General features: G+C 34.8%; 1 protein-coding gene across 1 annotated transcript in view; it reads right to left on the bottom strand.

The window, feature by feature from the left end:
• Positions 1-1,298: 1,298 nt before the first annotated feature.
• The window catches only part of LOC136039237 (eEF1A lysine and N-terminal methyltransferase-like), a 52,313-nt gene continuing 28,787 nt past the window's right edge, over positions 1,299-24,824 (bottom strand). Inside the window, exons 5-7 of the mRNA XM_065722789.1 lie at positions 16,662-16,924; positions 5,931-6,571; positions 1,299-1,701 (exon numbers count right to left, since the gene is read on the bottom strand). Coding sequence (XP_065578861.1) covers positions 1,322-1,701; positions 5,931-6,571; positions 16,662-16,924 — 1,284 coding nt within the window. The 3' untranslated portion in view covers positions 1,299-1,321. The remainder of the gene's footprint in view (positions 1,702-5,930; positions 6,572-16,661; positions 16,925-24,824) is intronic.

Below are 24,824 nucleotides of genomic sequence, written 5' to 3'. Positions count from 1 at the left end.
GACTACTGGTGTATGTGGTCGAAATATCCAGATTTTCTTGTATCTGTTTTCACTGTCTAATAAAAGGACTTATCCTCATTTGAACTTTTATTTGTTCGTTATATTCTTCCTCCCTACCAAGATTAAAACCCCAAATACCATCTAGCTCATAGCTCATAGCTAGCCTTGCTAGCTACTGCAGCAAATTGAAATATGGTATACTCTGTTTTATTTAGTTTGATTGGATACAATTAATTTGTAGTATCCACCGGGAACACACTATAAATTTACAGAGATTGTGTACTGGATTGTATGACAAGACTAAGTTCCATTTACGTCAGATTGCAGCGATATAATAACTATATATATGCATATATATATATATATATATATATATATGTGTGTGTATAATATATATATATATATATATATATATATATATATATATATATATATATATATATATATGATATAATTCTATATAATAATGTAATATAGTTTTATATGATAATGTAACATAGTTATATATAATATAGATTTCTAAATTCTCGATTTGGTCGTCCTTTTCAAATATTGTGAAACTAAACTAGGAAATACTTGGAAAATTCTAACAAATATTAGAATTTGATGAAACTAGGTGTTATTGAAAGAACCATTAAAAACAACAAAGGAAGAATTAAAAAATACAGCACTGTACTTTGCAGTCCCTACCGGCAGTATGGATCTCCATTTCGTGGCCCTTCAGCCAGGAAGTGGAATGGGGAGGGGCTGGGGACCAGCCATCCTACGCTTCCGCACAAATTTCTTGTTTACCTTCCCCAGATTTCTTCAGGTACCTATTTAGAGCTGGGTTTACTCTGACTAAGCTTACAGGGTTATGCCACAGTCCCCCATTCCAAACCAAATAACCAGCGACACTAGGACTTGGACCCCTGCCCTTACAGATGAAGGATTTCAAGTCTAGTGTGCTAACCACTCGGCTAGGGTGTTTTTTAAATGGTGGTCATATTATTGAGTTGCAATGAATGCTGGTAGCCTAAAATTATTTTCGCACCTTAGAGCACCACGAATTGTGATTCCACTTAGAGATGAACGTAAATTTCAGTGACATTCAAGAATTGGCAGATAGTAGAAAACCCTCCCGCAAAATTTCATGGCGTTCACCCTTATCCTGTTTCACGGTTTTTTTTTTTGTTTTTTTTTTTCAGTTAACTCTAGCTGACCTGAACAAACCATAGACTGAACACCCCAAAACAGCCCCTATTAGAGTGGTGGATGCCAAAATTCATTACTACAGACGTACTCCTTCAAAACTGAAAACTGGGGAATATTACTTTATTAGTTACCCAAATTTAACAGAATTGGTTGCATTTTCCACCGCCTTACGGAACTTGGGTTTGAAGTTTTTCTTGTCAACTTTGTTCTTTGATTTCGTGATTAGCACTGAATTAACGTCGTTAGCACAAATAATAACTTCATTCACTTCATTTAAAATTGAAAAGGCATGAACAAAATTAAAAATAGTTTCCAATCTTTTTTTAATATCCTCCTTCAAAGCAATATCACGTGCTACTAAATTTAGTATAAATAAACCTGAACTGGTTAGGCATTTTTGTACTATTTTCAAGAAGTCTAGAGAAATGAACGGAATTGGAGGACAGCTTATTCCAATACTTCTATCTTTGGAGTCCACATCAAACATAATGCAATCGTACTTGATTCCTAAAAATATAATGAAAAAGCTTACATTAGTCATACTTATTTACAACAGACAGATCTTGTCTCCACATAAAAAAGGGGAATTCAGAATTTTGTATGCTAAAAACCCGCTCTTTCTTTGGCTATAAATAAGGAATATATCTTATGAGACACATACACCCGGTACATTGAGTGAACCGTACATACTTTATGCTGTATACCAGAATGGAACAAAAGAAAATTGAGTTCTCCCAAACCAACTCCATAATTAGCAATCGTAAATACACTAAACGTTATAAACGCAAAAAACGTTAACACGAAATACAAGTCGGCAAGTTTTGCTAACTTTAATTCTTTTGTAGACACTTGGAAAAAATTTGTGAAAACCACAATAACTTCAGGATAGTGTGAGAATTTGATAAATAGTTTAATTGTGCTACAACTATTAATAACTATAATACTTTTTATTAATTATTAATAATAATTAACAATAATATTTAATAATAAATTTAGAACACAATTTATTCTACTACCTGGAACCCATCAGACGGATAATTTCCAATGTAGTTTTATTGTGAGGTGGAATAGTTCCATTCTGGTATATTGAAATACATTAGAAGTCAAAGCATCAATGTTAACAGCAAAAATGATTCTGTTTACCTATTAAACATTTCACACGGTTTATTTTAATTATTTTCATATTTTTTTTCCAAGAATATGAAAAAACTTTTTCCAGAGGATGTCTAAAGATAGTATTGGGTGCCCGTTCAACTAACCGTGTTTCATACAACAAGCTGTATGAAAAATGTGCTTCTATTCCACTTTCTAAGGTTATAATGAGAGAAAGGCTGAGGTGGCTAGGACTTATTTTGCGTATGAAGGTTGAAAGATTGCCAAAGATTGTCCTTGTCGGCCAACCATCTAAAGCCGTGATTCCCAACGTGGGGCACATGCCCAACGCGGGGTAGGGCAATATTTTCGTGGGTCGTGGATAGGACGTGCAGCCTTCGGGTAACTATACTTTAGAGCCTTAGTTTTCAAAAAAATTCACGTGAAATATGTCACATTCAAATGCATTTAAAGAGCGAAAAAGATATATGATAGTATATACAAGGCGTTGTATTCAGACAATATTTTTTTTTATTATATCCCAATTTAAGGGCCTTTTCAGCTTACTTCAGTGGATACATTTATAACCCTGAATAAAAAATTCAAATATCACAAGGGAGGCATCAGGACTTTTGAAATGCCTAGATGAGGCATCGCGCAAAATCTGTTGGGAACCACTGATCTAGGGCCAAAGGAAAAGCTGTTCGTTCCCAAATGGACTGGAAAGAGGTTGTAAGGAAGGTCTTACAAAAGATTGGGATGAAGGAGAAGCATTTGGCCTCAAGCAGTTTTATACTGCAGTGAGTTGTAAGCAGTTGTAGTAGTAGTATTAATATAATACACAATTTTTGCGACTTGAAAACCACAATACAAATAACACTCCCTTGGCAAGCGAGACGAACTAGACTAGGATTGTTTTATTGTTTAAAAATTAAAATGTGTGCTGCAACGGATATGTAACAGATGTAGTATATCTTTCTCAAACTTTCAAAGCGCCCACGTTTCATAGAAATACTTGACATTAACGTGACTTTCGATATCCTATCTTATCCCGAAGACTTATTATCCTTAAGACTTTTTAATACTTAATACATTAATTTTTTAAGACTTTCCATGTTTTCAGTTTTTTTGTTGTTGAAAAAATATCAACTTTATTGATTTGACTATCAAATTTTTGAAGACTTAACACTTTTCCTGGGTTTATTGTTTGAAAGAAATCAACTTTATTGGTTTGATTAAAAATATTTTGAAGACTTTCCACTTTTCCTGGGTCTATTGTTTCAAACGAATCAAGTTTAACGGTTTGACTATCAAATTTTGAAGACATTAGAAGACACTTGACATTAACGTGACTTTCGATATCCTATCTTATCTCGAAGACTCATCCTTCTTTTTTTTAACTGTGAAAAAACGCCTTACCACTTGGCTATTCTACTTTTTACATCACTTTTGTGTTGATTTTCTCGTTATGTAATATCTCCTCTCCATACTTGTTTATTTTTAAGTTAAGCGATTCAGTCTTCCTAAGATTAATTTTCATAAATATTCTCGCGTCCCTAGTTCTGAAAACTTTCAAAAATTCATTTATTTCGGAACCATTTTTTTTATCAAAGACACTCAAATCATTTACATAGTCAAAGTTCAGGACACTTTTACCTTCTTACTTGATGGCCTGTTCACCCATAATCTTTGCTTTGCCCCTCATAACTAAGACTATCAAAATAATGTACAACAATGGGGATAAGACACAACCCTGTGAAACCCCAGGTTCTACGTTTAATCAACTTCTGTCCCTCTATTCTACCTTAACCACAACGACAGAAAACACTGGAGATGGAAGAATGTTGATGGTATATTTAAATTCAACAGAAAAGGGTACTATATTAGCAGTACAGAAAAACTTTCTCGAAAAAAAAATGTGCTTCCCAATTATTTTTAATATTTAAAAAGAGGATATGAAATAGCAAAAGGAAATGTTTATGATTTGCTAAATAAGTTAAGAAAAAAAGTTTCGATTAACAAAATGAGAGAATACAATTGATCTTGATTTTAATACGTACAAGTACAATTACCAGTATCTATCGATTCGTTAATCCTTACTTCAGAATCAGGGGTACATATCAGCTACGCAATTAGGGCTATAGTACAGACGGGCCAGGGGCTTGCCCTCACCTTCCACTTTAATATCTTTTTTTTTACTTACACCTCCTGCGCCCAGAGAGTTAGTTTTCTCCTCCCTTCTCTTTTCCCTTCTATCGTTCCTTTACAATTTGTTAAATCCACTTATTTTGATTGGCATGGCATTTTTTTTTGTTTTTGTTGTTTATTTTTTTCTTGTCCTTTTGTTTGATTTTAGTGCTATTATTTAACTCAATGTTTAGTCTCCCACTCTCACAGGCCTAAGAGACTATGTGGGGGTCTAAAGTTTCGTAATTTTTCTTTCTTTTCTTTAAATAAATTGATTGATTGATTACGAATCTTCTCAATGTTATTATCTGTAAATTATGCAGCGCCACCTGTTTCCAGTTGTTTTTTTTTTTTTTTTTTTTAATTTGCACAACATTAAGTCAATTCAACAGCTTGAACATTAACTGATAATCAATTAAAGTAGTTAAAAGACAAAAATCAAAGGAAAGCAAATAGTGACAAGAAAACCTAAGACGAACAGAAATAATCCCCTTTAATAATCAAAACTAAAAGGGGACAGAAATTACTACGAATGAATAAACAAAACAAAAAACGGATAGATTTAAAATGAATAATCACGTTAAACTTAAAAATAACAAATACTGCTACAAATGACTAGATAAAACTTTGAATAGCAATTATAATGAACAATCAAGTGAAACTTAGAACAAAAAAAAATATTATAAAGATTATCAAATTATGTAAAGGTTAAAAGGTCATTTGCAGTTTACTGAAATCATTTTGTATATCATGTAGCGCGTTCTTTACTTGTCACAACATCAAGAACAACAGAAGAAACTCACAAGACTAATCAAGCTTTACAAAAGAGCTACAACAAATAAGAGCGGAGCTAACTCCCCTCCCCATCCCAAACCTCTAAAGGGTTAAAGTGTCGTTCGCGCTTTACTGAAAGATAAGTACTTTGAACATGTGTGATTTTTACTTGACAATAATGACTTTCAATTTTAATATTTTGAAAAGACGCTTGTTGTCAAACTTTACATTTTGCTTCTTTCCCATTCAAACACAAACAAGAATTTATGTCTAAATAAAAGTTTAAAACGATCATCGTTTTAAACTTTCAGATGTCAGAGGAGGCAGAAAACAACAGGTCCTGCTACAAGTACAAATAACTAAGCATTTATACTTAAAGAGCACGATTTTCTAGGAAAATTAAATTATTAAAATTATGAAACTTTTAGGGCAGTATCACAGTCACCGCATTGAACCACAGTCCAAAATAGATTCAACTACAAACTTCATGCAACCAAAGTAAATAATGCTTAATACTATAAAATTAATGCTTCGGTCAGTAAAATCCAATAACAATTACAACCAGGTTAGAATTTTACGAGCACGATTTATGAGAATTAACCCAATTTTGAATCAGTGTATGTTTGGCAACAACGCATCGTTTTGTCAACATCACAATAGAAAAATAAATCCATAAAATTAACCTTTTTTGTATGAATCCTCTATAAGCTGCAGTCCATCAGCAATATGAACGTGCATCCTCTCATCAGTAACAAAACCAAAGAAGTCTTTTGCTACTTTCACCATTGCCTCATCAATATCAGCAACATCAACAACCATCTTAGGAAATAATTTCCTTATATATTTTACAAGCTCACCACCACCTAGGCCAATAATTAGAGTTCTGCTGTCCTGGTTATCCAAACAATAAAGGCTAGATGTCATAACAATGTGGTGAACACACGATGGCAACACTGTTTTACTGTCCAAATTCAGTTCACTTTGGATAATATTCGGCCTATTGAGAAATATCAGTCTCCGTACAATACCATCGTCATCCTTGATATCTTCAACGACAAAATCACCAGAAAAATTACTTTGCCCTTTATAAACAACTTCCCTTTGCCCCAATTCACCACCCGACGAAAGAAAATTGATAATGTAATTTTCTGGTAAAGTCGAAGGACGTAGATTGACAATATAAGGTTTGAGCTCGTTTTGGACAGTTTCCAGGTTTGTAAAATTATGACCTCGGTTAAGATGTACGACAATTAGCCTATCTGCATTTGCTTGAGTGGCAAGCTCTTCTCTCCCAGCAGGCGTCCCAAACAGCCAGTCAGTCTCACTGAAATGAGAAACCATCAGTTATCGCTTTATTTAAAACATCTGTTTACCTTCAAGTTAATCAGATCAGATACAATAGGGAACTGAAAAGATAAGACAATTTTGAGCTTTAATGTTTAATTTAATTTAATAATGTTTTAAGCTAAATGTCTAGTTTATTGACATTCAGACTGAAATTTAGTAAGTAGGAATACTCTTGAGCTTTTTTTCATTGGTTGCAGAACAGTTTGGACTAGGTAAGCATAAACAGCATTGGCAAATACAAAAAAAAAAAAAATGAAAACAAGTACACCGAGTGAGTTTTTTGGCCAAAAGGTCTAGTTTATTGACATTCAGACTGAAATTTTCAATAAGTAAAAATATTCTTGAGCTTTTTTTCATTGGTTGCAGAACAGTTTGGACTAGGTAAGCATAAACAGCATTGGCAAATACAAAAAAAAAAAAAAAAAATGAAAACAAGTACACCGAGTGAGTTTTTTGGCCAAAAGGTCTAGTTTATTGACATTCAGACTGAAATTTTCAATAAGTAAAAATATTCTTGAGCTTTTTTTCATTGGTTGCAGAACAGTTTGGACTAGGTAAGCATAAACAGCATTGGCAAATACAAAAAAAAAAATGAAAACAAGTACACCGAGTGAGTTTTTTGGCCAAAAGGTCTAGTTTATTGACATTCAGACTGAAATTTTCAATAAGTAAAAATATTCTTGAGCTTTTTTTCATTGGTTGCAGAACAGTTTGGACTAGGTTAGCATAAACAGCATTGGCAAATACAAAAAAAAAAAATGAAAACAAGTACACCGAGAGAGTTTTTTGGCCAAAAGGTCTAGTTTATTGAAATTCAGACTGAAATTTTCAATAAGTAAAAATATTCTTGAGCTTTTTTTCATTGGTTGCAGAACAGTTTGGACTAGGTTAGCATAAACAGCATTGGCAAATACAAAAAAAAAAAAAAATGAAAACAAGTACACCGAGGGAGTTTTTTGGCCAAAAGGTCTAGTTTATTGACATTCAGACTGAAATTTTCAATAAGTAAAAATATTCTTGAGCTTTTTTTCATTGGTTGCAGAACAGTTTGGACTAGGTTAGCATAAACAGCATTGGCAAATACAAAAAAAAAAAAAAATGAAAACAAGTACACCGAGTGAGTTTTTTGGCCAAAATGTCTAGTTTATTGACATTCAGACTGAAATTTTCAATAAGTAAAAATATTCTTGAGCTTTTTTTCATTGGTTGCAGAAAGTTTGGACTAGGTTAGCATAAACAGCATTGGCAAATACAAAAAAAAAAAATGAAAACAAGTACACCGAGTGAGTTTTTTGGCCAAAAGGTCTAGTTTATTGAAATTCAGACTGAAATTTTCAATAAGTAAAAATATTCTTGAGCTTTTTTTCATTGGTTGCAGAACAGTTTGGACTAGGTAAGCATAAACAGCATTGGCAAATACAAAAAAAAAAAAAAAATGAAAACAAGTACACCGAGTGAGTTTTTGGCCAAAAGGTCTAGTTTATTGAAATTCAGACTGAAATTTTCAATAAGTAAAAATATTCTTGAGCTTTTTTCATTGGTTGCAGAACAGTTTGGACTAGGTTAGCATAAACAGCATTGGCAAATACAAAAAAAAAATGAAAACAAGTACACCGAGTGAGTTTTTTGGCCAAAAGGTCTAGTTTATTGAAATTCAGACTGAAATTTTCAATAAGTAAAAATATTCTTGAGCTTTTTTTCATTGGTTGCAGAACAGTTTGGACTAGGTAAGCATAAACAGCATTGGCAAATACAAAAAAAAAAAAAAATGAAAACAAGTACACCGAGTGAATTTTTTGGCCAAAAGGTCTAGTTTATTGAAATTCAGACTGAAATTTTCAATAAGTAAAAATATTCTTGAGCTTTTTTTCATTGGTTGCAGAACAGTTTGGACTAGGTAAGCATAAACAGCATTGGCAAATACAAAAAAAAAATGAAAACAAGTACAACGAGTGAGTTTTTTGGCCAAAAGGTCTAGTTTATTGACATTCAGACTGAAATTTTCAATAAGTAAAAATATTCTTGAGCTTTTTTTCATTGGTTGCAGAACAGTTTGGACTAGGTTTGCATAAACAGCATTGGCAAATACAAAAAAAAATGAAAAAAAGTACACCGAGTGAGTTTTTTGGCCAAAAGGTCTAGTTTATTGACATTCAGACTGAAATTTTCAATAAGTAAAAATATTCTTGAGCTTTTTTTCATTGGTTGCAGAACAGTTTGGACTAGGTTAGCATAAACAGCATTGGCAAATGCAAAAAAAAATGAAAACAAGTACACCGAGTGAGTTTTTTGGCCAAAAGGTCTAGTTTATTGACATTCAGACTGAAATTGTCAATAAGTAAAAATATTCTTGAGCTTTTTTTCATTGGTTGCAGAACAGTTTGGACTAGGTAAGCATAAACAGCATTGGCAAATACAAAAAAAAAATGAAAACAAGTACACCGAGTGAGTTTTTTGGCCAAAAGGTCTAGTTTATTGAAATTCAGACTGACATTTTCATTAAGTAAAAATATTCTTGAGCTTTTTTTAATTGGTTGCAGAACAGTTTGGACTAGGTAAGCATAAACAGCATTGGCAAATACAAAAAAAAAAAAAATGAAAACAAGTACACCGAGTGAGTTTTTTGGCCAAAAGGTCTAGTTTATTGAAATTCAGACTGAAATTTTCAATAAGTAAATATATTCTTGAGCTTTTTTTCATTGGTTGCAGAACAGTTTGGACTAGGTTAGCATAAACAGCATTGGCAAATACAAAAAAAAATGAAAACAAGTACACCGAGTGAGTTTTTTGGCCAAAAGGTCTAGTTTATTGAAATTCAGACTGAAATTTTCAATAAGTAAAAATATTCTTGAGCTTTTTTTCATTGGTTGCAGAACAGTTTGGACTAGGTAAGCATAAACAGCATTGGCAAATACAAAAAAAAAAAATGAAAACAAGTACACCGAGAGAGTTTTTTGGCCAAAAGGTCTAGTTTATTGACATTCAGACTGAAATTTTCAATAAGTAAAAATAGTCTTGAGCTTTTTTTCATTGGTTGCAGAACAGTTTGGACTAGGTTAGCATAAACAGCATTGGCAAATACAAAAAAAAAATGAAAACAAGTACACCGAGTGAGTTTTTTGGCCAAAAGGTCTAGTTTATTGACATTCAGACTGAAATTTTCAATAAGTAAAAATTTTCTTGAGCATTTTTTCATTGGTTGCAGAACAGTTTGGACTAGGTAAGCATAAACAGCATTGGCAAATACAAAAAAAAAAAAAAATGAAAACAAGTACACTGAGTGAGTTTTTTGGCCAAAAGGTCTAGTTTATTGAAATTCAGACTGAAATTTTAAATAAGTATAAATATTCTTGAGCTTTTTTTCATTGGTTGCAGAACAGTTTGGACTAGGTAAGCATAAACAGCATTGGCAAATACAAAAAAAAAAAAAAAAAAATGAAAACAAGTACACCGAGTGAGTTTTTTGGCCAAAAGGTCTAGTTTATTGACATTCAGACTGAAATTTTCAATAAGTAAAAATATTCTTGAGCTTTTTTTCATTGGTTGCAGAACAGTTTGGACTAGGTTAGCATAAACAGCATTGGCAAATACAAAAATAAATGAAAACAAGTACACCGAGTGAGTTTTTTGGCCAAGAGGTCTAGTTTATTGACATTCAGACTGAAATTTTCAATAAGTAAAAATATTCTTGAGCTTTTTTTCATTGGTTGCAGAACAGTTTGGACTAGGTTAGCATAAACAGCATTGGCAAATACAAAAAAAAAATGAAAACAAGTACACCGAGTGAGTTTTTTGGCCAAAAGGTCTAGTTTATAGACATTCAGACTGAAATTTTCAATAAGTAAAACTATTCTTGAGCTTTTTTTCATTGGTTGCAGAGCAGTTTGGACTAGGTAAGCATAAACAGCATTGGCAAATACAAAAAAAAAATGAAAACAAGTACAACGAGTGATTTTTTTGGCCAAAAGGTCTAGTTTATTGAAATTCAGACTGAAATTTTCAATAAGTAAAAATATTCTTGAGCTTTTTTTCATTGATTGCAGAACAGTTTGGACTAGGTAAGCATAAACAGCATTGGCAAATACAAAAAAAAAAAAATGAAAACAAGTACACCGAGTGAGTTTTTTGGCCAAAAGGTCTAGTTTATTGAAATTCAGACTGAAATTTTCAATAAGTAAAAATATTCTTGAGCTTTTTTTCATTGGTTGCAGAACAGTTTGGACTAGGTAAGCATAAACAGCATTGGTAAATACAAAAAAAAAAAAAATGAAAACAAGTACACCTAGTGAGTTTTTTGGCCAAAAGGTCTAGTTTATTGACATTCAGACTGAAATTTTCAATAAGTAAAAATATTCTTGAGCTATTTTTCATTGGTTGCAGAACAGTTTGGACTAGGTTAGCATAAACAGCATTGGCAAATACAAAAAAGAAAATGAAAACAAGTACACCGAGTGAGTTTTTTGGCCAAAAGGTCTAGTTTATTGACATTCAGACTGAAATTTTCAATAAGTAAAAATATTCTTGAGCTTTTTTTCATTGGTTGCAGAACAGTTTGGACTAGGTAAGCATAAACAGCATTGGCAAATACAAAAAAAATGAAAACAAGTACACCGAGTGAGTTTTTTGGCCAAAAGGTCTAGTTTATTGAATTCAGACTGAAATTTTCAATAAGTAAAAATATTCTTGAGCTTTTTTTCATTGGTTGCAGAACAGTTTGGACTAGGTAAGCATAAACAGCATTGGCAAATACAAAAAAAAAAAAATGAAAACAAGTACACCGAGTGAGTTTTTTGGCCAAAAGGAAATTCAACAATCTTAATTCAACAATTAAGATTGTTTGAATTTAAAAAAGAGGGAATAGTTGTGGGAAAAGTGGAAGTCATGGCCAATTGTAGAAAAAAGCCAAGACAGATTGTTGAATTAAGTGGACAGCCCAGTCAAGGGTTAATTTTATCCCTTTGATTGCCGTTGTTACTGTCTGCCATTTATGGCAGAATTTAAAAAAGAGGGAATAGTTGTGGGAAAAGTGGAAGTCATGGCCAATTGTAGAAAAAAGCCAAGACAGATTGTTGAATTAAGTGGACAGCCCAGTCAAGGGTTAATTTTATCCCTTTGATTGCCGTTGTTACTGTCTGCCATTTATGGTACACCTTTCCGTGCATCTGTGTCCCTTCACAAATGCCAAACTAGAGTCGTATTGACATTCAGACTGAAATTTTCAATAAGTAAAAATATTCTTGAGCTTTTTTTCATTGGTTGCAGAACAGTTTGGACTAGGTTAGCATAAACAGCATTGGCAAATACAAAAAAAAATGAAAACAAGTACACCGAGTGAGTTTTTTGGCCAAAAGGTCTAGTTTATCGAAATTCAGACTGAAATTTTCAATAAGTAAAAATATTCTTGAGCTTTTTTTCATTGGTTGCAGAACAGTTTGGACTAGGTAAGCATAAACAGCATTGGCAAATACAAAAAAAAAAAAAAAAAATGGAAACAAGTACACCGAGTGAGTTTTTTGGCCAAAAGGTCTAGTTTATTGAAATTCAGACTGAAATTTTCAATAAGTAAAAATATTCTTGAGCTTTTTTTCATTGGTTGCAGAACAGTTTGGACTAGGTAAGCATAAACAGCATTGGTAAATACAAAAAAAAAAAAAAAAATGAAAACAAGTACACCTAGTGAGTTTTTTGGCCAAAAGGTCTAGTTTATTGACATTCAGACTGAAATTTTCAATAAGTAAAAATATTCTTGAGCTATTTTTCATTGGTTGCAGAACAGTTTGGACTAGGATAGCATAAGCAGTATTGGCAAATACAAAAAAAAAATGAAAACAAGTACACCGAGTGAGTTTTTTGGCCAAAAGGTCTAGTTTATTGAATTCAGACTGAAATTTTCAATAAGTAAAAATATTCTTGAGCTTTTTTTCATTGGTTGCAGAACAGTTTGGACTAGGTAAGCATAAACAGCATTGGCAAATACAAAAAAAATGAAAACAAGTACACCGAGTGAGTTTTTTGGCCAAAAGGAAATTCAACAATCTTAATTCAACAATTAAGATTGTTTGAATTTAAAAAAGAGGGAATAGTTGTGGGAAAAGTGGAAGTCATGGCCAATTGTAGAAAAAAGCCAAGACAGATTGTTGAATTAAGTGGACAGCCCAGTCAAGGGTTAATTTTATCCCTTTGATTGCCGTTGTTACTGTCTGCCATTTATGGCAGAATTTAAAAAAGAGGGAATAGTTGTGGGAAAAGTGGAAGTCATGGCCAATTGTAGAAAAAAGCCAAGACAGATTGTTGAATTAAGTGGACAGCCCAGTCAAGGGTTAATTTTATCCCTTTGATTGCCGTTGTTACTGTCTGCCATTTATGCTACACCTTTCCGTGCATCTGTGTCCCTTCACAAATGCCAAACTAGAGTCGTATTGACATTCAGACTGAAATTTTCAATAAGTAAAAATATTCTTGAGCTTTTTTTCATTGGTTGCAGAACAGTTTGGACTAGGTTAGCATAAACAGCATTGGCAAATACAAAAAAAATGAAAACAAGTACACCGAGTGAGTTTTTTGGCCAAAAGGTCTAGTTTATCGAAATTCAGACTGAAATTTTCAATAAGTAAAAATATTCTTGAGCTTTTTTTCATTGGTTGCAGAACAGTTTGGACTAGGTAAGCATAAACAGCATTGGCAAATACAAAAAAAAAAAAAAATGAAAACAAGTACACCGAGTGAGTTTTTTGGCCAAAAGGTCTAGTTTATTGAAATTCAGACTGAAATTTTCAATAAGTAAAAATATTCTTGAGCTTTTTTTCATTGGTTGCAGAACAGTTTGGACTAGGTAAGCATAAACAGCATTGGTAAATACAAAAAAAAAAAAAAAATGAAAACAAGTACACCTAGTGAGTTTTTTGGCCAAAAGGTCTAGTTTATTGACATTCAGACTGAAATTTTCAATAAGTAAAAATATTCTTGAGCTATTTTTCATTGGTTGCAGAACAGTTTGGACTAGGTTAGCATAAACAGCATTGGCAAATACAAAAAAAAATGAAAACAAGTACACCGAGTGAGTTTTTTGGCCAAAAGGTCTAGTTTATTGACATTCAGACTGAAATTTTCAATAAGTAAAAATATTCTTGAGCTTTTTTTCATTGGTTGCAGAACAGTTTGGACTAGGTAAGCATAAACAGCATTGGCAAATACAAAAAAAATGAAAACAAGTACACCGAGTGAGTTTTTTGGCCAAAAGGTCTAGTTTATTGAAATTCAGACTGAAATTTTCAATAAGTAAAAATATTCTTGAGCTTTTTTTCATTGGTTGCAGAACAGTTTGGACTAGGTTAGCATAAACAGCATTGGCAAATACAAAAAAAAAAATGAAAACAAGTACACCGAGTGAGTTTTTTGGCCAAAATGTCTAGTTTATTGAATTCAGACTGAAATTTTCAATAAGTAAAAATATTCTTGAGCTTTTTTTCATTGGTTGCAGAACAGTTTGGACTAGGTAAGCATAAACAGCATTGGCAAATACAAAAAAAAAAAATGAAAACAAGTACACCGAGTGAGTTTTTTGGCCAAAAGGAAATTCAACAATCTTAATTCAACAATTAAGATTGTTTGAATTTAAAAAAGAGGGAATAGTTGTGGGAAAAGTGGAAGTCATGGCCAATTGTAGAAAAAAGCCAAGACAGATTGTTGAATTAAGTGGACAGCCCAGTCAAGGGTTAATTTTATCCCTTTGATTGCCGTTGTTACTGTCTGCCATTTATGGCAGAATTTAAAAAAGAGGGAATAGTTGTGGGAAAAGTGGAAGTCATGGCCAATTGTAGAAAAAAGCCAAGACAGATTGTTGAATTAAGTGGACAGCCCAGTCAAGGGTTAATTTTATCCCTTTGATTGCCGTTGTTACTGTCTGCCATTTATGCTACACCTTTCCGTGCATCTGTGTCCCTTCACAAATGCCAAACTAGAGTCGTATTGACATTCAGACTGAAATTTTCAATAAGTAAAAATATTCTTGAGCTTTTTTTCATTGGTTGCAGAACAGTTTGGACTAGGTTAGCATAAACAGCATTGGCAAATACAAAAAAAAATGAAAACAAGTACACCGAGTGAGTTTTTTGGCCAAAAGGTCTAGTTTATCGAAATTCAGACTGAAATTTTCAATAAGTAAAAATATTCTTGAGCTTTTTTTCATTGGTTGCAGAACAGTTTGGACTAGGTAAGCATAAACAGCATTGGCAAATACAAAAAAAAAAAAAAATGAAAACAAGTACACCGAGTGAGTTTTTTGGCCAAAAGGTCTAGTTTATTGAAATTCAGACTGAAATTTTCAATAAGTAAAAATATTCTTGAGCTTTTTTTCATTGGTTGCAGAACAGTTTGGACTAGGTTAGCATAAACAGCATTGGCAAATACAAAAAAAATTAAAACAAGTACACCGAGTGAGTTTTTTGGCCAAAAGTTTCTTTTTATTTTATTGATTACGAAATAGTTAGGACTAGACTAGTTATCATTGGCTAATTCTGAAAAATACACATAAATATACCCATTGAATTTTATGGCCAGAATAGTCCTTACATACAAACAACAAAGAAAACAATGCAAAGAGGAATTTTTTCGAAGACAGCGAATTGAAGGAAAGAAGTAATTGAATGTTTAGCAAAAAGTGGAATAAAGATAAAACTTAACTTATAATCCAACAATATCCGAGTTCTCACTTCATTACTCTGTGAAAGTTCAGTCAAAACAGGCAAAATGTGTAGTTCATTTAGATTTTTGTTAGTCCTGTCTAAACTTGTACAAAGTTCTTCAAGAAAGTTAATTCAATTAGAATTTTGTTAGTCTTAGCAAAGTTGAAGTTAGCTGAAGCTAGTCTTAGCTAGGAATTCTTATTGTTGCTCTTACAATAAAATTGTTATTGCTGGTTCATTTTTAGTTTATATATTTTTAACGTACGTTGAATTTTATCTTTACTCCTCTTTTGTTTCGATGACGACAGCTACTAGTTACTATTACAACTACTACTACTGATAACTCACTGCAGTACCAAGCCACCTGACGTTAACAAAGTTTATTCTATTCATGGCCTTCCTATCCATATCCACAAAAAGTCCCTATGTCGTTTAAATCTTTTCTTAGAACGTCTTCCCACTCCATTCGGGGTCGACCTGGTTTTTATTTGGCCCTAGATGGTTGACCGAAAAGGAGTTACAAAACAAACTTGATGGGAAGAATAAGCACAAGTTCTTGATACGTGACTGACATAACCGGACCAGATTCGCTCTCTTTGTGGGAGTTGAGGGGATTTCTAGTACTTTGGCGAGTTCGAGATCAAGCACAAGTTATTACGTGATTGACATAAGCGGACCGGATCCGATCTCCTTGGGGGAATTGGAGGGATTTCTATTGCTTTGGCGAGTTCGATGCTTCTTGACGTCCTAGGACGATGAAATCGATAACTCTAGTACCGAGTCAAATTTTAGGTTCCGACTTCGTCACAAGTGCCATATACGCTTTTGGCTCTTGTTTCATATCAGTTTTATCGAAAAACGTAAGTTTGGAGGTTTTGCATGTGAGAATCTGAATTAAGAATAAACTAAAATCAGATTCAAATGGGATTAAAATTTCAGGTTAATTTAATGTCAGAACTGAAATTAAAATGCACGGAAATACGACTGCAAGTGTACTTAGTTAACGTCAAAAAGTAAATATGATTACAACCACTAAAACTAGGCAATGACGCTCAATAATTTTCTACTGAGAACAAATCTTCGGCTGATTCAAATGAAAATCTTAATAAAAACTAAATTTCTCGAAGCCTTCTTAGGTATATTCCATGCAAAAAAGACTCTTTTTAACATCCATAAAATAAGAAAACAAAAGTCTATTTTTTTATAAACAAAAGAGAAAGCTTTTTAATCATTTTAAAGATTTTTTTTGGGCAGAGATTTTATTTTTTCAATCCAAAATAGGAGCAAACCGAATATTTGATCACGTTTTCTTACACCGCACGGCGCAAAACCCAGCGTCCGAAAAGGGATTTGATTGTTCACAGAACAAAGCTTAAGACTCACGATCCTTGAGTGACGATGAACACTGCCATGCTCTTCAAAACCCTTCGCTTTCTATCAGTGACATAAAGACTATATTTCGGACTCGTGGGATTTGACGGGTCAAACAAACTGATAAACTGATCGTCGGCGACTGTTACTCGCGTCATTTTGTGCGCCACCATGGCAAAGTCTTGAACAGACTTGATCCTATTTTGCAAAGCTTCTTCTGAAAAAATTCGCTCGCTTTGGTCAAGCAAGTCGCCATCAGGACAAAATTCCAAAACCTGGAAAATAATTCATTTTGTGCATCTGCAAATATCTTAATTACTCCAAATAAAATAGGTGAGAATAATCATTTCATTTCAAATAAGCGGACTAAAGGTGGTTAAAATTTAGATCCCTTTTATTACTACTACTACTAACAACTCACTGCAGTACCAAGCCACCTGAAGCCAACACCGCTACACACACTTCTCCATCCCAATCTATTCAAAACTCCATGTTTATTCCCTCCCAAAGTTCAGATTTCCCTTAAATATTTCCTTACGACATCTTCCCACCCCATTCGGGGACAGCCGGATGTCCGTTTGGACCTAGACAGTTGGCAGGCAAGGATTATTTATCCTTTTAGTACTTCTCAAGCAATTATATTCGACAATTAGGTATTACAATAAAAGCTTCTAGATACAGATTAGCACTGCCCCAAGCCAGAGTTTTGATTCAGAACAGAGGGGGGAGGGGGCAATTATAATAACAGTCATTCTTCGCCTTAACATAAGTAGAGAAAAGATTCAAGCATATTACCCTAATAATTTCTGAATAGTCAAGAACACCTCAAAATCAGGTTATTACGGCTATTTCTAGAGTGACACCAAAAAGTTTAAGAGCGGCAGAACTAGCTTAAATTAGGTTTACAAAAAATAGACGATCGTCTAATTGGCCAGAGCTGAAAAAGAGCTTTTTATTAATAAATATTCTGCAGATCATAGATTATTTACTTATGAAATGCTTGATGAAATACTTGGCTTAAATATGTTTTCTAAGAAATGTTTTAGACTAAACCAGTGCTCTTTCCGCAAAACAGTATAACATTTTCTTTTAACAATCATTTAGTACTCAATCTCTGTTTTATTTTGATTGTACTATAATTTTCAATTTAAACTGAGACTGTCGTATTAAATTTTGAGCTAACTGTAAAATTCAATGCGACGCTTATTCTATCTGAAGTCATTCGAAATTAGATTTGTTTCTTACACTGAATTAGAGTGGGCAGTCATTTGCGCGAGCGTGCCATTATTGAGAACTGTAAACATGTGTTGTAGATGGGCGTTAATTGATGATTTTTGGGTGAAGCGAATTCAATTGCCAGTTCTGATCACAACGTTGTGCTCTGGTCAGCTGCCGCTTCAATATCCAAGCCTAAAATTAAGCGTGACAAGTATCGTCCGCTTACTGATTCGGCAATTAGCACCTATTGTCGACGGATAGCTACTTACCCTTTTCCGGAAGACTATAGAGACAGAAGCGTCGATAAAAAATGCCAACTATTCACCGAAGTTCTCAACGCCAAATACCTTGAGCTTTTTCCTGAAAAGATTTTCACTAGATGTGAAAGTGATAAACCGTGGATAACCCCCCAAATCAAAAAACTAATCCGAAAAAAGTGTAAGCTTTTCCAAGAAGGAGATTTATAAAATGCAAAAAATTGCGAAATCACATTACCTCTCACGAGAAGTGCGAAGAAGATTAGGGGCGTGAGAAATTTTCGAACAGTGTTAGGCACACGGATTCCAGGAAATGCCACAGAGCGGTCAAGCAAATCACTGGCAAGTCCATTCATTACAGCATAAAAATAAGGCACCCTGACGGAACTTACACAACTGCTGATGAGGTTAATCAATATTTTACTCGTATCTGGGCCTCATTTCCTTCTCTCACACAATCCCAGGATTCTGAAATATTTGACTCATGCGCAGATGAAGGTGAAGTTGTTTTCGATGAGATGACAACCTATAAGACCCTGATGAAGGTCAAAGTAAACAATTCTGCTTATCCAGACGAACTTCCGCCCAAACTGATTTCATTTTATTGCAAAACCATTCTCATTGCTGATAAGCCTTTTCTTTCGTATTGGGATCTTTCCAGCTGTTTGGAAGAAAGCTTACGTTAGAGTAATTCCGAAGGTTACCAACCCTAAGAGCTGTGACGAACTTAGACTTATTTCGCAAACACCATGCCTGGCAAAAGTGGCCGACACCTTTATCATGGGGGTCTTACTTGATCAAATCAAGGAATCTATCGACCAGAGACAATACGGCGGACTGAAAGACTGTAATACCTCAGTGTACCTAGCGCAGATGTACGATAGTCTCCTTAAGTGGGTCGGAAAGGTCACTGTTTTGCCAACATTGGTGCCATAGACTTCCGAAAGGCATTTGATTTAATCAATCACATTGTAGCTGCCCTTAATCTCCAGCTAATTGGGGCTAAGAAAAAGACTCTTACGCTCGTGTTGGACTTACTCAGTCAGGGGATGCAGCGTGTGTTTGCTCTCTACGAAGGTGATAGGGATTCCGAATGGTCCTCATCCACCTGTGGAGCCCCTCAAGGCACTAAGCTTTCAGCTATTTTATTCTTGTATGTAATTAACTTCCTCATAGCTGACTATGACGACCGCTACAAGTTCGTGGACGACCTGTCATGTATCCTGAAATATTTACTACAAAACGGAGGTGTGAAGCCACAATTCAGTTAAAAATTTTTCAGCGTTTTCACAAAAGAGTGCGCGGAGCTAAATCTTGATATTCATCGAAACAAGTCGAAGATAGTACGCTTTAACCCACTAAAAAGCGATGTTATGGAGCCACATGTTCCATTCCCTCCAACAAACAGTATTAAGATCCTTGGAGTTACTTTCTCCAATAACTTCAGTTTTGCCGCACATGTCGAAAACGTGGTAAATTCGTCAGTAAATACATCAGTATAATAATTCGTCAGTAAAAACGTCCACATATCACAAAAAAGAATACAGAAAAATTTTCTTGCTTAAGAAAGAAAAAGTAAACAAAAAAAAAATTTGAATTTATAATTAATTTCTAAATTCAACAAGTGGACAGAAATATGTCAAAAGAAATGTGAAGATACGTGCAAAGAAACACGTGGAAGTGGAAAAAAAGTGTGTGGAAAGTGGAATGATCCAAATCATAGTCACACCTATCAATAAAACAGTCGAGATATAACAGTACTCGACTTTTTGTAACTCCTGTTACTGAGCAGAATCATAGCGTAGTCATTCAAGGATCGCTTAAAATTTTTTGGATTTACAAAGTTCATCTTGGTGGTATTTCAAATGACTCCATTTAAGTTCCTCTGAAAACCCTGCCTGACATTCTGGTAATTGCCTTATTGACAAAGATGCAAACTATTGACTTTTGCACCTTGTCAGGACTACAGTTAACTTGACTTTAGTCAGTTAATTACCATAGTCCAGGGTCCGGGAACACTGTTACGGTCTGTGAGTAATTGAAAACTGAAAACTTCATTTGAAATGAATAATTGAAAACTTTAAACTTCGAGTCACGCTCCAGTCTTCTGGACACTGTTGCCATTTTCGAATTTTCCTTCACCTTTTCAGAAACCACATGGAAATCGTCCTCACTAAATCCGATTTCTTTGCCCAAGCAAATAGTCTTAATCGCTGTAACACTAAGACCACGACCTGAATTGAGCTGATACACTAAAGTAGGCGGTATCGATTTGACACTTTTGATTCTTAGATTTTCGATTTCTTCAGCAAGCATTGCGGCGCTTTTTAGATCCTCAAGGGCAAGACTATCAGCAAAAAGGTTTCCCTACCAGCGCTTGAAGGTATTTCTTACTCTCTGTTTCCAGTTTCTTACAAAGCTCGTCCTCGTATTTCAAAATGGTTTGGGTTCTATTCAAACTTGAAGAGACATTTAGATACATGTCACCCAGTGTGTCTATGACAGGGCCCATTAAAAGTTGAGGTAAGGTTACATTATTTTCTAAACGCCTTTGAACTAATTTCTCAAGCAGCTAAAGCATACTTCACAAGGATTACATCGTAAACAACACAACTATAAAACCAACAAAAGACAAAGATCTTATTCCAGGGTCCAAGAACAATGTTACAGTATGTGAGTAAAATCTCCTTCTTGGACTAGCCATCTCGCTGTGCTTATTTCCTTGGTGAGATAAACAAGAGCTAAGAGCTCATATGGCACTTGTAACGAGGTCGGAAGAGCCAAGAGCTTTTCCCACTAAGTTTCATTACGATCTCTCCACTCTAACCGTTTTCCAAGATTTCCGGTTTCCCTTTCCAACTCTCCCCAATGTCACCAGATCCGAACGGGATTTAAAATAATAGCTCTGAGACACGAGGACCTTCTAAATATCAAATTTCATTAAGATCCGATAAACCGTTCGTAACTTAAAATGCCTAAATTTTCCTAATGTCTCCGAATTAACCGTCCTTTCACTCCCTGGCAGATGGTCAAATCGGAGAAGCGACTGTTTCTAATTTAATCTGGTCGGGTCCCTGATAATCCTGCCAACTTTCAGCGGTCGCTGTACTGATCACGTATCTAGTTTCGGATCTTCTTCATGTAAAAATTGGGGTGGTCCGGGATTCGAATTTAAGACCTCTCGCACCCTAAGCGAGAATCATACCCCTAGACCACAAGCCATACTTAAGAAGAACGATCATTTGTTTTACCGGCAAATAAAATTCTTCTCAACTATCTTGTTCGCTCGCTCCCCCCCCCCAGACGGTCGAATTGGGGAAGAGACTATTTCTAATTTAATGTAGTCTGGTCCCTGATACGCCTGCCAACTTTCATCATCCTAGCTTATCTGGAAGCCACCAAACTAGCAAATCCACTATGCTAAGTGCTAAGCCCTATAGATAAACGGTCTCAAGATGAGCACCTCAAAATACTCTATGTTGATTCTGACTATGTAACTTCGATCTTAGCAGGAAGTCCAAAATAATGTTAGCGCCTTCTTAGTGAAATTCTTACTTTTTAGATTTTAGATAAGATATATCTATTCATCGTCCCAGCCGAATGGTTAGCGCGCTAGACTTGAGACCCTTTGCCCGTGAGGACAGGAATTTGAGTCATGATGTAGCTGGTTATTTGGATCGAACGAAGGTCAGTGGTGTATCTCTGTAAGCTCATCCAGAGTAGACCCAGCTCGGAAAGGGTACCTGGAAAAATCTGGTGAAGGTAAACAAAAAGAGTCTACGAAGGAACAGGGCAGCATACCCATCGACCCCCCCCCATTGTACTTTCTGGATGAAGGGCCATGAAACAGAGATCAGCACCACCGATAGGGATTACAAAATCCATTGCCGTGTTTTTTACCTTAAGCTCTTATCTATTTACACGGCCAAAAGCAGCAGTAAAATCTTCCAAGACAGCAATGAATGCTGAAATTTTTTTCTGCCAGCTCTATAAAAAAAAACCATGCAATCTATTCAAAATCTACCTTTTGAAAAAACCAAGCAGCTGAAGCATACTTCACAAGGATCCAGCATCAAATCATCAACAACAAAACTATAATTTACCATAGTCAAGGGTCCGAGAACACTATTACAGTCTGTGAGTATGATCTCCTTCTTGGACTAGCCATCTCGCTGTACTTATTTCCTTGGTGAGATAAACAAGAGCCAGGAGTATATACGGAACTTGTGACAAGGTTGGAAGAGCCAAGAGCCAAGAGGTTTTCCCAGCAAGTTTCATTACGATTTCTACACTCTAAGCATTTTCCAAGATTTCCTGTTTCCCCCTCGATCTCCCCCAAATGTCACCGGATCCGGTCAGGAATTAGAATAAGAGCTCTGAGACGAGGACCTTTTAAGGATCAAATTCCATTAAGATCCGATAAACCGTTCGTAAGTTAAAAACACCAAAATGTTTCAAACGGTCGGGTCCCTGATTAGCCTGCCAACTTTCAGTGATCGCTATATTGATCACGTATCTAGTTTCGGATCTTCTTCATGTAAAAATTGGGGTGGTCCGGGATTCGAATCTAAGACCTCTCGCACCCTAAACGAGAATCATACCCCTAGACAACAAGCCATACTTAAGAAGATCAATCATTTGTTTTATCGGCAAATGAAATTCTTCTCAGCTATATTGTTCGCTCACTCCCCACCCCAGACGGTCGAATCAGGGAAAAAACTATTTCTAATTAATCTAGTCTGGTCCCTGATACGCCTGCCAACTTTCGTCGTCCAAGCTTATCTAGAAGTCCTCAAACTAGCAAATCCCTACAACTCCCCCAAAGAGAGCGGATCCGGTCCGGTTATGTCAATAACGTATCTAAGACATATACTCATTTTTCCCAACAGGTTTTATCCCTATCTCTACATTCTAAGCGTTTTCCAAGATTTCCAGTTTCCCCCTGCAATTCCTCCCAATGTCACAGAATCCGGTCGGGATACAAAATTAAAGCTTTGAAAAACTAGGTCCTTCGAAATATCAAATTTCATTAAGATCTGATCACCCGTTCGTAAGTTAAAAATACTTCATTTTTTCTAATTTTCCAAATTAACCCCCCTTCCAACTCCCCCAAAGAGAGCCAATACGGTCTGGTTATGTCAATAACGTATCTAGGACTTGTACTTGTTCTTCCCACCAAGTATCATCACGATCTCTCTACTCTAGTCGTTTTTCAAGATTTCCGGTTTCTTCCTCCAACTCCCCCCAATGTCACCGGATCCGGTCAGGATTTAAACTAAGAGCTCTGAGACACCAGGTTCTTCTAAATATCGAATTTCATTATGATTGAATCACCCCGTCCATAAGTTAAAAATACCTCGTTTTTTCTAATTTTTCCAAATTACCTAATTAGGTCCCCCCACAATTCCCCCAACGAGAGCGGATTCGGCCCAGTTATGTCAATCACGTATCTAGGACTTGTGCTTACTCTTCCCAACAAGTTTATCCCGATCTCTACCCAAAGCGTTTTCCAAGATTTCCGGTCCCCCCCCCCAAATGACACTTGATCCGATCAGAATTTGAAATAAGAGGTCTGAGTTACGAGATCCTCCTAAATATCAAATTTCATTAAGATCTAATGACTCGTTTGTAAGTTAAAAATACCTCATTTTTTTCTAATTTTCCAAATTACCCACCCCCCCCCCCCCGAATCCCCCAAAGAGAGCAGATCCATTCCGGTTATGTCAATGAAGTATCTAGGTCTTGTGCTTATTTTTCTCACCAAGTTTCATCCCGATCTCTCCACTCTAAGCATTTTTTCAGATTTCCCCCTCCAACTCCCCCCAATATCACCGGATCCGGTCGGGATTAAAAATAAGAGCTCTGAGACACGATATCCTTTTAAATACCAAATTTCATTAAGATCCGGTCGCCCCTTCATAAGCTAAAAGCAACTCATTTTTTCTAATTTTTCCAAATTAACCAACTTGGTAAATACCAAGTGCCATACAAACTGATTGGAAGCCCTTTTCATGATGTTCTATATTTGTCTTCTAATTTCTAGGTGAGGATCCCTGACTGACTTACACACCTGGCGAATGAGCAATAAGTCTGCCTTGGTCTTCTAGAAAGGCCACCTTCTTGGAACCAGGAACTTCTCCTTAATAACTTCAAGTCATCAATTGTTACTTTTAATTCAGCTGTAAGGATTTATCCTTCTGAAGCCTAGAATAACCGGGAATAGCAGACGTCGGAGCTGTCTTACTTCCTTTCATGGAATCATCTGTAAATATTTGAAGGAAATCTCCTATGCTGGCTGGTATTTAACATGGGAAGATAGCAGTGCTGCAACAAGTACTCCAAATTTTTACTTAAGTATTAAGTATTAAGTACTCATTGTTTTTTTACTTAAATATCAAGTAGTAAGTACTTTCCAAATTCTTACTTAAGTATCAAATATCAAGTACTTGCCAAAATTGTACTTAAGTATTACTTCAAGTACTACTTCAAGTATTTATTCTATATATATATATATATATATATATATATATATATATATATATATATATATATATATATATATATATATATATATATATATATATATATTATATATATATATAAGTAGATAATAAAGTAGATAGTCTTTTTACATAAATTATCACTGGAAGACCGAATCCGAGAAGGTACATCTATTAAACCAAATTGAGCAATTATTTTT

The sequence above is a fragment of the Artemia franciscana genome, chromosome 19, assembly GCF_032884065.1.
Source record: "Artemia franciscana chromosome 19, ASM3288406v1, whole genome shotgun sequence".
Taxonomy (NCBI): Eukaryota; Metazoa; Arthropoda; class Branchiopoda; order Anostraca; family Artemiidae; genus Artemia; species Artemia franciscana.
This window is presented reverse-complemented; position numbering and strand designations above follow the sequence as displayed.